At 31.8% G+C, this 11585-nt stretch overlaps 2 protein-coding genes across 2 annotated transcripts; both read left to right on the forward strand.

The window, feature by feature from the left end:
* The first annotated feature begins 4444 nt into the window (after positions 1-4444).
* Positions 4445-5478, forward strand: LOC119191147 (putative tRNA (cytidine(32)/guanosine(34)-2'-O)-methyltransferase). Its single transcript, XM_037445036.1, has one exon. The coding sequence runs from the start codon at positions 4593-4595 to the stop codon at positions 5469-5471; it is 879 nt and encodes a 292-aa protein (XP_037300933.1). The 5' UTR covers positions 4445-4592; the 3' UTR covers positions 5472-5478.
* Positions 5479-6438: 960 nt separating this feature from the next.
* On the forward strand, positions 6439-7970 carry LOC119191148. The gene is made up of 4 exons (XM_037445037.1): positions 6439-6640; positions 6809-6953; positions 7282-7572; positions 7809-7970. Exons 1-4 carry the CDS (start codon positions 6593-6595, stop codon positions 7964-7966), a joined length of 642 nt encoding a protein of 213 aa, XP_037300934.1. The 5' UTR covers positions 6439-6592; the 3' UTR covers positions 7967-7970.
* The last annotated feature ends 3615 nt before the right edge of the window (positions 7971-11585 follow it).

Below are 11585 nucleotides of genomic sequence, written 5' to 3' on the forward strand. Positions count from 1 at the left end.
TATCTGGTTCATAAACCATACACATTATATGATGCTGCTATTAAACAGAAAAAGTTAAACTATATAAGTATTACTTATACAAATTATAAATATTAATTATATAATCAACTCATGTTTATAGAAAATTATTTACTCAGATGATTACCATATTATGTGCCTAATTTCAAAATCTGGTTAATTGAACTGAAATCATTCTGATGTGGATTTAAAATCACGTTTAATAATGTACATATTAAATATTTAAATATATATATATATATATATATATATTACTATATATACTGATTAACTTTTTTTATTATAAAAGATACCTAACGATTCACATGTTCTCATTTCTCTTTACTCGGTTACTATGGCGGGTTTTACAAATTACATCCTTTGTACGGTGGCCAGTCGCTATCCGGACGAATGCAAATATCTTACCGCCATGCCAGCACACCATGTTACGGCGCAGCACGGTTCCTATATGGTCTAATTCATATTATTATTTTATTAAAAGTATACATTCACAGTTCAATAGCTATATCGTTAAATATGATTAAATAAATTAATACTATAAGTATAATTTCCGTCCATCGAATCCAAAACTTAATTGTTTTAGAAAAACTAACACAAATATTACTTGATCTACGAAACGAGTTGGAGACTTCTCAATCCACATAACTTACATGACGCCATTAGACTATGCAAGCGACGTCGAAAGAGCTCGTTCCAGCGCGTGTTCTTACACTTACAACAAACTGTAGAGTTACCTTCATTTTAACCAGATATAAAGATAGAAAGGTATGATATAGGTATATGAATTTATAACAAATGTACACAAGGAATTCGCGTTTAGCTACAACTTCAAATGAGTGAAAGTTAGGCGATTTCCATGCTTGATGATGAATCTGTTCAATAGTAGGATATAACGTCGCTGGTTACCATGTTTTTTAATGAGCAAATTAATTGCCTAGACCGGCCAGAAGGACTTTTAATAGATTTCAGAACGTTTTTTCATGTTTAGATGATTTTTACAAACCATGGGTAAGTGCTGTAACCATCGTGTAACAACAAAATAAAATGCCATACTAATATGTAATATAATATATATTTTCTTATCATAAATGAGAAACAAAGCTTTACTATATTTGCATATTGCAATGCATGCAAATCGTCATTAATATAGTAGAATTTGTACATATATATTATAAAATAATGTGTTTCGGTATTGTTTTTTTGTTATTTGAAATATGGTTTGCTTTGGTAACCGCCTTGGGGCCCTCCACCCTAACGGGGTCTCGCGCAGTCTTGGCCTTTTGTTTTACTTTTCTTCCCTGCAACGAAGTCATTCTAGCCATTTATGAAATTGTTAAAATTGTTAAAATGTTTTTGCTCCCACATGGCGCGGACTATGACCGCTATTGAGCGTGATTTTTCTATTTGGTCTGCTTATACGTTTATGTGACGAGTAGCATTTACTCAGAAGTTGTGAAACAACGCCTCAGAATTTTACTTTTCAGGCATCTTATCTCCTGAGCTGTTTATGCGGATGGCGGGCAGTAAACAAAAACTTTCTGATTACTTTTGATGAAATCTTAATCAGGTTTTTTCTGTTTCTTACGTATGATTCATGTTTTATTAGGTGGTCGACCTTGTAATTTGATCTAATCCGATATCTCTAACCGACGCGACAGTTCATCCCACTCGCGCTAAGTTTATCGCTGTTAAACAAGCATACATTGTAGTAACTAATAGATAAATAATAACAATGATTGATTATGGTCATGATGTAATCAGTACTTACCTATTTATTTTGTCAGTTATAGCTGACTAATTCTAATGATAAAACCTAAATACACTAACCAATTCTCGGACTTAATCTGTATCCGGATTCCGGAACAACGCAATCAGAGTAATGGGAGTAATTACACGAAATATTTCGCCGAAAAGAATATAGTGCGCGATTGCAAACCCTACGTGATGTAAACATCAGATAATATACTTAATCCTCTCAGTGAGAAATTGTATCTACACAAATGAATTATGCTAGTCATATGAAAAAACAAACTATGGAATACACTAGACAATCATTGAGACAAATACGCAAAAAATAAAACATAAGTACTTAACTTTTTTATATTAAGTTGATGATTACTAGTCAATATAAAAAAAAACTAGATAACCACTGTATCTACGTAACTACTTACATGATTAATTATTCTGTTAGTAATTTAACGAGACTTTGTGTTAGTATAATACTTTTATTACAGAAATACTCACCACCGTATGGATGTCCTTTAAAATATTGGTAAATATCTAATTGATACTGATGAAAAGATTTTTTTGCTTTAAATCTTGGCCCCAAATTTCCAAACAAAATAACTGGTTTCATAAATGGAATACCTTTCTTTTCGAAATGATCGAAGGTGCTCGTATAGTAAAAATATAAAGCTATCACTGTGCTTATCAATATGAAAAATCTCCATTCTTCAGAGATTACGAACAAACTGTACATTAGGGCTCCATACAACTCCATTGGCTAAATTAATCTACACGCGCTCACTGCCTATTGTTAATAAAGTATGTTATAATGTCCAAAAATATTGAATAGACTTTCGTCGCAGTAGTATTTAAAAACAAAAAGTCGGTCGATATTGCCTATCGTAATGTAATTTATAAATGTGTCGTCTTAATGATACATAACGTCTGTTAGGTTAACAAAATAAAATCACAAAATGCAGTGAATAGTTTCGTTCCAATCTTTTTTCCCACAACGCAATTTTGCAATGTATAACAAGAGTGAGTACTAGGTAGCACTTTGTCAACTAATTATCTCTCACTACATACAGATATAAATGTAGTAGACAGTAACTGTAGTCGCATTCAGTGTTACCAACTCCCAAAATATTTACCTCTTAGTTAAGTCAAAAAACCCCTAAAATTTAAAAACAACCTTGTTAAAACCCATGAATTTTTCTTGTTCTGACTTTTCAAACATACATATGGATATTAACCATTTCAAATCTAATAATCAGAAGCAAATATATTTCCAAACTAGCTTCCGCCCGCAGTTTCGCCCGCGTAGATTTCGGACTTCAAAAATGCTATGCTGTCGTGGGATATTTTTATATAATTTTAAGGAGAACATTTCCGTCATACATAATTTCTGTGTAGCTTTAACCATTAAGGTTGCACACGCGACGTAAGCTTAAAAAATGGAGTTACTTCTCCCGTTTTCCCAACATTTCCCTTCACTGCTCTGCTCCTATTAATTGTAGCGTGATGAAAAGTATACTATAACCAGCTCAGGAGTATGAAAAATAATTGTACCAAGTTTCCATAAAATCCGTCGAGTAGTTTTTGTTTCTATAACGGTTATACAGACAGACAAAAATTTTACTAATTGCATTTTTGACATCAGTATCGATCCCTAATCACCCCCTGATAGTTATTTTGGAAATATATTTCATGTACAGAATTGACCTCTCTACAGATTTATTATAAGTATAAAAGATAGATAATATCAGCATAGATAAAATAATCACTACACAGTTGACAATCTTTTTTATTTATAAAGTCCTAAAAATAGCAAATATTACCCATATTAGCCTTTTTATTTACCTCCTCATTCTTAATAATGTAGAAGTATGCTAAAAACTATATATCCGGTAGGTCAAGAAATAAGTACAAATACATTTAAGTAATCCATAAACCCCCATAAAAGTACCCATCCTACTAAATTTTAAAGGAAATATTCCTATGCTGGGAACCCTGATAGGGTTTTTCGCAGGAGTTATTTGACAGTTGAAGTGTTTCCATCTACAGGAATTATGCTTATTACTTTATCGTAATTTAAATATTTTCTTTCAAGATAACTGACTTCAAAAATCTGAAACATCTAAGCTATTTCTATCTTACTTATATAAGATATCGTTTCCCTAACTTTGTTGTCGTTGGTGTAACACAGCAACCCAGTGCTTATAGCCACAAAAAAAAGAGGATTGTTATTTCAGACATGGCTTCGGCCTTATAATTGAGAATATTTCAGACATGGCTTCGGCCTTATAATTGAGACTATTACAGACATGGCTTCGGCCTTATAATTGAGAATATTGCAGACATGGCTTCGGCCTTATAATTGAGACTATTTCAGACATGGCCTCGGCCTTAGAATTGTGACTATTTCAGACATGGCCTCGGCCTTAGAATTGTGACTATATGAGATATGGCTTCGGCCCTATAATTGAGAATATTTCAGACATGGCTTCAGCCTTATAATTGGGAACGTTGCAAACATGACTTTCGTCTTATAATTCAAGAATATTACAGATATGGCTCCGGCCTTTAAATTGTTATAAAGAAAATGTATAAAAGAAGATAGACTAGGCTGTATGGCTGAGAGCCTTTGCCTTCTCCTTAAGGAGTAAATCAAATCAAAAAAAAAAAAAAAAAGAGGATTGTTAAACGTCAATTGTCAAATTGAACGTGGTCACTTGAGATGATTATTATTACTTACCTGTAAATGTATGGTGAATATTATTTACATAATAATATTTTGTAATTGAAATTGAAAATAATCGTTTTATGTCAAAATAGGATTGATTGAAGCGATGGGTAAAACTTCAAAAGATAAACGTGATATTTACTATAGATTAGCTAAAGAGGAAGGTTGGCGTGCTCGTAGTGCATTCAAATTATTACAAATCAACGAAGAACACAACATCTTTGAGGGTGTGCTTCGCGCAGTGGACCTTTGTGCAGCACCGGGAAGTTGGAGTCAAGTTTTAACAAAGAGTCTTCGCCAGAACGCTGCAAATGTAGACGATGTCAAAATAGTCGCTGTCGATTTACAAGCGATGGCCGCATTGCCAGGGGTTAAACAAATACAAGGCGATATAACTAAGGTGTCTACTGCTAATGAAATAATACAAGAGTTTAAAGGACTCAAAGCCGATTTGGTTGTTTGCGATGGCGCACCGGATGTGACAGGTTTACACGACATAGATGAATATGTACAGTCACAGTTGCTGCTAGCTGCTTTGAACATCACTACTCATGTCCTTAAAGTCGGTGGAGTATTTGTCGCAAAAATATTCAGAGGAAAGGATGTATCACTCCTGTATTCACAGTTAAAACAGTTCTTTGAATATGTTACAGTGACAAAGCCAAAAAGTTCGAGAAATTCTAGTATAGAAGCATTTGTAGTTTGCCAAAATTATAGTCCCCCAAGTGGGTATATACCAAATATGGTTAATCCGCTCTTGGATCACAAGTACTGTGACTTCAACCAATTCACAGGTCCTAATAGGTTTATAGTGCCTTTTAATGCATGTGGAGATCTGAGCGCATATGATTCTGACACATCATATCCATTGATCCTGGAGGGTCAGACAATGTATGAATATAAGGAACCAGTCCAAGAGCCCATCAACCCACCATATAAGGACATCATAGACAAAACAAAAAAATTACAAATAAAGAATTCATAACACATCATATGAAGTTTTTTTTATAGGCTTTGGTAAACAATACCTGTCATTGTTAATTAAGTTCTGTTAACTACATATGGCAGGGGTCAGGTTATTAATGAAAAATCATAATTATTTATAGATCCACAATTTCCACATAACCTTACCTCAAACGACAATGTACATGGACATAGTAATTTTGGGGGGATTAAATTAAAGGACTAGCATACTTAATAATTTTGAAAAGTTATAGAAAGGCACATAACCACCCCCCTTCACCCCCCTCCCCTCTCTAGGTACACCTATAAAATTGTTTTAAAAATATAAATAATATGGATAAGGTTTTGGCCACAAATAACATCATCATTGGATATGACTCACTGAATAAGAAAATTCTATTTGACACCATTTAAATTGCATAATGTGAATTAGGATGAAATTAACAGTATAAAAATAAAATATTTCATTGGATTGGAATATAAGTAGGTAACACTTATAATATGTAGTTTTTCATTTTCCCATTATTTTTTCCCAATAATTTGTGTTAACTATTTTATTGATTGAATTTATTTTTATTTACTTTATGGAGTAAAAATTGTGTGTATACGTATAAGCGGTGGCTTCAATAAGAGGCGAACCGGGCTGCCGCTCGGGACCTTACACGGTCCCTTGGAGGAACTTTTTTACCAGCTCACCTATTAAATTAAAAATCTGAAATCTTTTTACTCCACCCGGGGCAAAAAGTCCCGCCTCCCGTCAGTATTTTTTTTTGGTCCAACGGAGCGAAGTCGCATTACTTAAGGCCGCATGGGTACTTGGTTTTACTCGTGGCTTCGCTCCTTAGTAACTTAAGTATATGACAAATACAAAAGAAAGTACCTACCTACCAAGTTTATATCCTTTTCTATTCTACTTAGTGCGTCTACTGTAGGTACTGTGCATTACTGTTATGCACCTTCTTGATTGTATATTATAATTCTCTTTGTTCTTGATCGTGCTTTTTATAAACAAATGCTATAGTTTATAAGAAAAAAAACTGACAGCTTTCGTAACTTCACAAAATTTTAAGTTGCTGAACAATTTGCTCAAAAATTTTGTAGTGGAATATAACTTTTAGGACCTGAATTAAAATTCTAGTCAAGATGGGAAAATATAAAATACCATCTGTTCAGTATTTTCTAAGTAAAAAGGTAAAATTACATATTTACTTAATTTATAAAACTATGTTTTATCAACCTTTTAACCCTTATGATTCCATGGTAGAGATAATTACAAAATGTCCCAAAGACCAAGCCATTCTAGGTAGCCGCTTATTCCAGTCAGTGCTATTTAAATGACGTAATGAATTATATTTTTAGACCATTTATGGTGAAAAGAAGGATCCGGTATGGGTTTATTTGGAAAGGGAAATGAGAGAAAATATTGAAAATAAACCATACAACGAAAAAGTAGGAGCTTGGCTTAGATATCTCAAAGAATTGAGATATTATTTCTATCGTGAAGGTAAGGTAGCAGAATATTAAATATTAAATAATATTTAATATTCAAGGAAGAAATATTAAATTTGGGGTTAAAATTTTTGCCATATGAGACAATAGGCTCGACTGCTTAAGTATACGTACCTGTATATATGTGAGTAGTAAGTTGGTAGGTAGTTGTGTAGGTATTCTAATATAATAAATATTACACGTCAATATTAATGATATAGGATAATATGGTAAGTACCTCGCATTCCAAATTTTAGTTTTCCCAAGTAAAGAGAGGCCTTTGAGGACGACAAATATTAATACTCTGATGCGTTCGTATAACTAAAATAGTTTTTTTGTTATAGCGAAAAGAAAGGAGAAAAGTATTAACGATGAAGTAGGGCCGCCTTGGTATATAGAGTTGTCTAGTTGTCAAAGAGACGTTTTAAATGATCTAAAAACCAATATTCATCAAGATTTGCTTGAGGATTTACCCAATAGAATTAGAAAATCTTTATCTGATCTGGGTGTGACCTTAAAAATACCGAGAAAGATTTTAATGCAAGCTATGAACGATTCGGTTGAAGACCCCGGTATATTTATTTGGAATCTTTATAGAGCTGTCTACAAAAAGTCACCAAGCGAATTAAGAGGAAGTAAGTTTAAAAGTAGTAGAGTCATTTGAATATGCCTACCTACGTATTTTATTTAAGTTTAGTAGCAGTAGCGTAGCTTGCCATAGTGGGGCCCTATATCTATATTTGTTGGGGGCTCTTCAGGGCAGTGCGAACTTTTGGGCGCCTGCTTAATGTAGGGCCAAGAGGGTATCAAAGTTTGGGGGCTCCGTGCCTACCACTAATACGGCTGATAAGGAGGTAATATCACATTTCAGGATACGATATGAATTCTATGATATTAATGTCAAGTCTAGTATTTATCGACCTAGAAGAATGTATTCAAGAATTAGAAAATCTAACGCAAATGAAAACGCCTCCACCCCCTGTTCCGCAAGAAAGTACGTATTTATTATTGTTAATAAAACCACTATGACGGATCACTGTTATTTAATTTGATATCTTAAACATAAACTTAAAGAACTACATTATTGTGGCTGCTCGCCGGCAGCCCGTGACAGGAAGAAGGAAGTGGAGGCGTGTTGCCACAAAACAAATTAAATTACATATTAACAAATGTTACCCTAAACAAATATAAATGTACCCATTCAACATGCCTCCTTACATTTATATTTTAACTAAATCATATCATACACTACTCATATCAAGACAATAGCTCTATAAACATTACCTTCAGTATAACATATTAATTGTAAATGATTATTTTATTTTTTATATTACAATTATCATCTTTTAATTAAACAATTTAAACCAATATTTATCTCAACATAATATCCATCTGAAAGATAAATTACTTTTACAACAACTTTAACATATCTCTAAATTTATTAAATTTATTACTTCCCAATGGTTTTGTTAAAATGTCAGCTATATTTTGATCAGATGCAATTTTTATAACATCAATTAAACCAATTTTAACACTTTCATGAACAAAATGATAATGAACTTCAATATGTTTTGAATTTTTGTGAAATTTCCGTATTTAGCAATAATTTGAGCTCCAATATTATCTTCATATATTTTTACAGGTTTACAATCTTTCTGACAAATCTCATTAATTAAACAAACTATAAATTTAATTTCAGTAACAGCTTCTGACAGCGCAATGTATTCAGCAAATGTAGATGACTTTGTTACACAATTTTGTTTCTTTGATTTCCAAAATATTACATTCCCAAACAGTCTAATTACAAATCCTGTTGTTGATTTCCTACTGACAATATCTCCTGCAAAATCTGCATCTACATAACAATCTAACATATCAGAATTTATATTCATGTTATAAATTAATTTTATATGTTTTGTTAAGTAAAGATATTTAAGTACTCGCAAAGCATATTTAAAATGTGTCTCATTATAGCAATTTTGGAATCTACTCAAATAATTAACACTGAACGATATATCTGGTCTTGTACCTGAACTAATATATAAAAGTGCTCCAATTAAATTTCTATATTTTACATTCTCATTTATATTACAGTTTTCTAGTTTAAGATTTACTTCCATTGGTGTAGTATATAACTTTGTATTTATTATATTATAACGCTTAGCTAATGATTCTATATATGATTCCTGACTCAGTGTCATGGTCTTATTCTTTTTATAATCATAATCAATATGTATTCCAATGTATTCTTTAACTTTACCCATATCCTTCATAGTAAATTTACTTAACAGTTTGTTTGTAATATTACTCATTACCTTTTCATCTTTACAACATATTAACAAATCATCAACATATAACAAAATGTATACACTCACATTAGTATCCAATTTAAAATATAAACAAAAGTCATATTTACTTCTCTGAAATCCAAGACTAGTTAAAAACTTATTGACACATTCATACCAAGCCCGAGGGCTTCTTTTAAACCATATAATGTTTTATTTAATTTATAAACTCTATCAGTGCCATCATCATAACCAATTGGCTGGTTTACATAAACTTCAGATAAAATTTTACCATTTAAAAAAGCAGTTTCAACATCCATCTGATGTATATTAAGATTATTTTGACAACAATAAGACAATAACAATTTTAAAGTTTGCATTTTAGCAACGGGTGAATATATATCATCAATAAAATCTTTTTGTTGAAAACCTCTTACTACTAACCTAGCTTTAAATTTATTTTCGGCTTTCTTTCTGTATATCCATTTCACATCTAAAGGCTGTTTGTCTGCTGGTTTACTTACAAGTCTCCAGGTCTCATTTTTGCCAAACTGTTCATCTCACGATTCATAGCCTCAGTCCATTCTTTTGCTTCATCGCTAGTTATTGCCTCCTGAAAATTATCTGGAATCATAGCATCACAATAGTTAACAGTTATACAATAATAACCAAATTCTTCATCAAACCGAGTTGGTGGCTTGATTTTACGCCGATTTCTTGTTTCAATTACTTTATTATCATCATAACTTTCATTTGTTTCAGCATTCAAATCTTCATTAATTTTCTCATTATTTTCTTCTGCATTAGTCTCTTTCTTCTCTTCTATAATTTTCTTCCAATTTATTCGGCTGGCTATTACTTTTATCATTTTTCTTCTCTATTATCATCGAGACCAATACACATTACATCATCTTCAATTATATCACAATGTCTTGCTACAACTATTCTATTGTTTATTAATACTCTATATCCAACATCTGTATAGCCCATTAGTATGCCAAGCTCGGCTTTCCTGTCCCATTTACATTTTCTTTTCCTCTGGTGTTCTAACAAATACTTTACTTCCATATATCCTTAAATTTTCAATGCTTGGCCTTTGTTTGAAAAATATCTCATAAGGCGTCTTCCTTTCTATAGTGCCATTTGTTAATGTTCTATTCTTTAAATAAGCTGCGGCCATAACCACTTCAGGCCAAAATCTTTTATGCACTTTTGCCTCTGCCAATAGACATCTTGACATATCCATTATTGATCTATTGAACCTCTCTGCTGTGCCATTTAATTCATGCACATATGGCGGACAAGATTTAATCATTATTCCCTTTGATCTTGCAAAGTCAAACACTCTTTTATTAATGTATTCCTTTCCATTATCACATCTCAATTCTTTAATATTTTTCCCAGTTAAATTTTGTATCTCATTAACATACTGCATTAAACAATTATATACTTTATCTTTTGACGGAATACAATAAACTTTTGCCAACTTACTATAGTCATCTATAAAACTTAAGAAATATTTTTCACCATTAAAACCTGTAGTTCTGTGTGGCCCATTTAAATCTGTGTGTACAATTTCTAATATATCCTGTGCTCGTTTTCTATTATTTTTAAATGGCAAGTTATGCATTTTATTTTCAATACATATAGCACATTTCATGTACTTACATTCAATCTCCTTTGGTAATCCTTTCAATAATTCACTTGTACACATAGTATTCAAATTGTTAAAGTTTATATGACCAAGCATCCTATGTAATTTCTCCTTCACTGTCATACTTGATTTCTTCACTAAATTAGCATGTAATGTACTTGCATTTATATAACCTTTTAATTTATACAGTCTATCTTCTTTCACTGCTATAGCTATAATAGTTCCATAGACGTTATATATTTTTGATTGTCGCCCCTGGAAACAATTTTATGATTGTCTGTAATCTTTGAATAGCTCAATAAATTTGCTTTCATCTCTTTGACATAGAAAACATTGTTCAAAACAACTTCAGACTTTTTTCCATAGACCATAAAATAAGTTTGTATTTTTCCGACCTTTGTAGCTTCTAATATTCTTCCATCACCAACTTTTACTTTAATAGGTTGTTGTAATATTTCACATGAATGATAGTACTCATCAGTATTAATTATATGATCTGTACAACCACTATCTAATAACCAAGTTAAGTGGCCAGACTGCTCAATATTATATATTTTACTTGAAGTTGAAACATTATTATTCTCAATAGTTGCAAGGAAATTATTACCACCACTCTCATTACTGGATTTATTATTATAAGTTCTTCCTCTAATATTTCTTGAATTATAATATGATCCACGTTGATGTCCACGATTATTATTAAATCTAA

The sequence above is a fragment of the Manduca sexta genome, unplaced genomic scaffold (genome assembly GCF_014839805.1).
Source record: "Manduca sexta isolate Smith_Timp_Sample1 unplaced genomic scaffold, JHU_Msex_v1.0 HiC_scaffold_1110, whole genome shotgun sequence".
Classification (NCBI taxonomy): Eukaryota; Metazoa; Arthropoda; class Insecta; order Lepidoptera; family Sphingidae; genus Manduca; species Manduca sexta.

Excerpts from the sequence above, each read along its gene's own strand:
- LOC119191147 (XM_037445036.1), top strand. The coding sequence starts at position 4,593 with ATGGGTAAAACTTCAAAAGATAAACGTGATATTTACTATAGATTAGCT.
- LOC119191148 (XM_037445037.1), top strand. The coding sequence starts at position 6,593 with ATGGGAAAATATAAAATACCATCTGTTCAGTATTTTCTAAGTAAAAAG. Across the intron at positions 6,641-6,808 it reads AGTATTTTCTAAGTAAAAAG|ACCATTTATGGTGAAAAGAA; the intron begins GTAAAATTACAT and ends TTATATTTTTAG. Across the intron at positions 7,573-7,808 it reads ACCAAGCGAATTAAGAGGAA|GATACGATATGAATTCTATG; the intron begins GTAAGTTTAAAA and ends ATCACATTTCAG.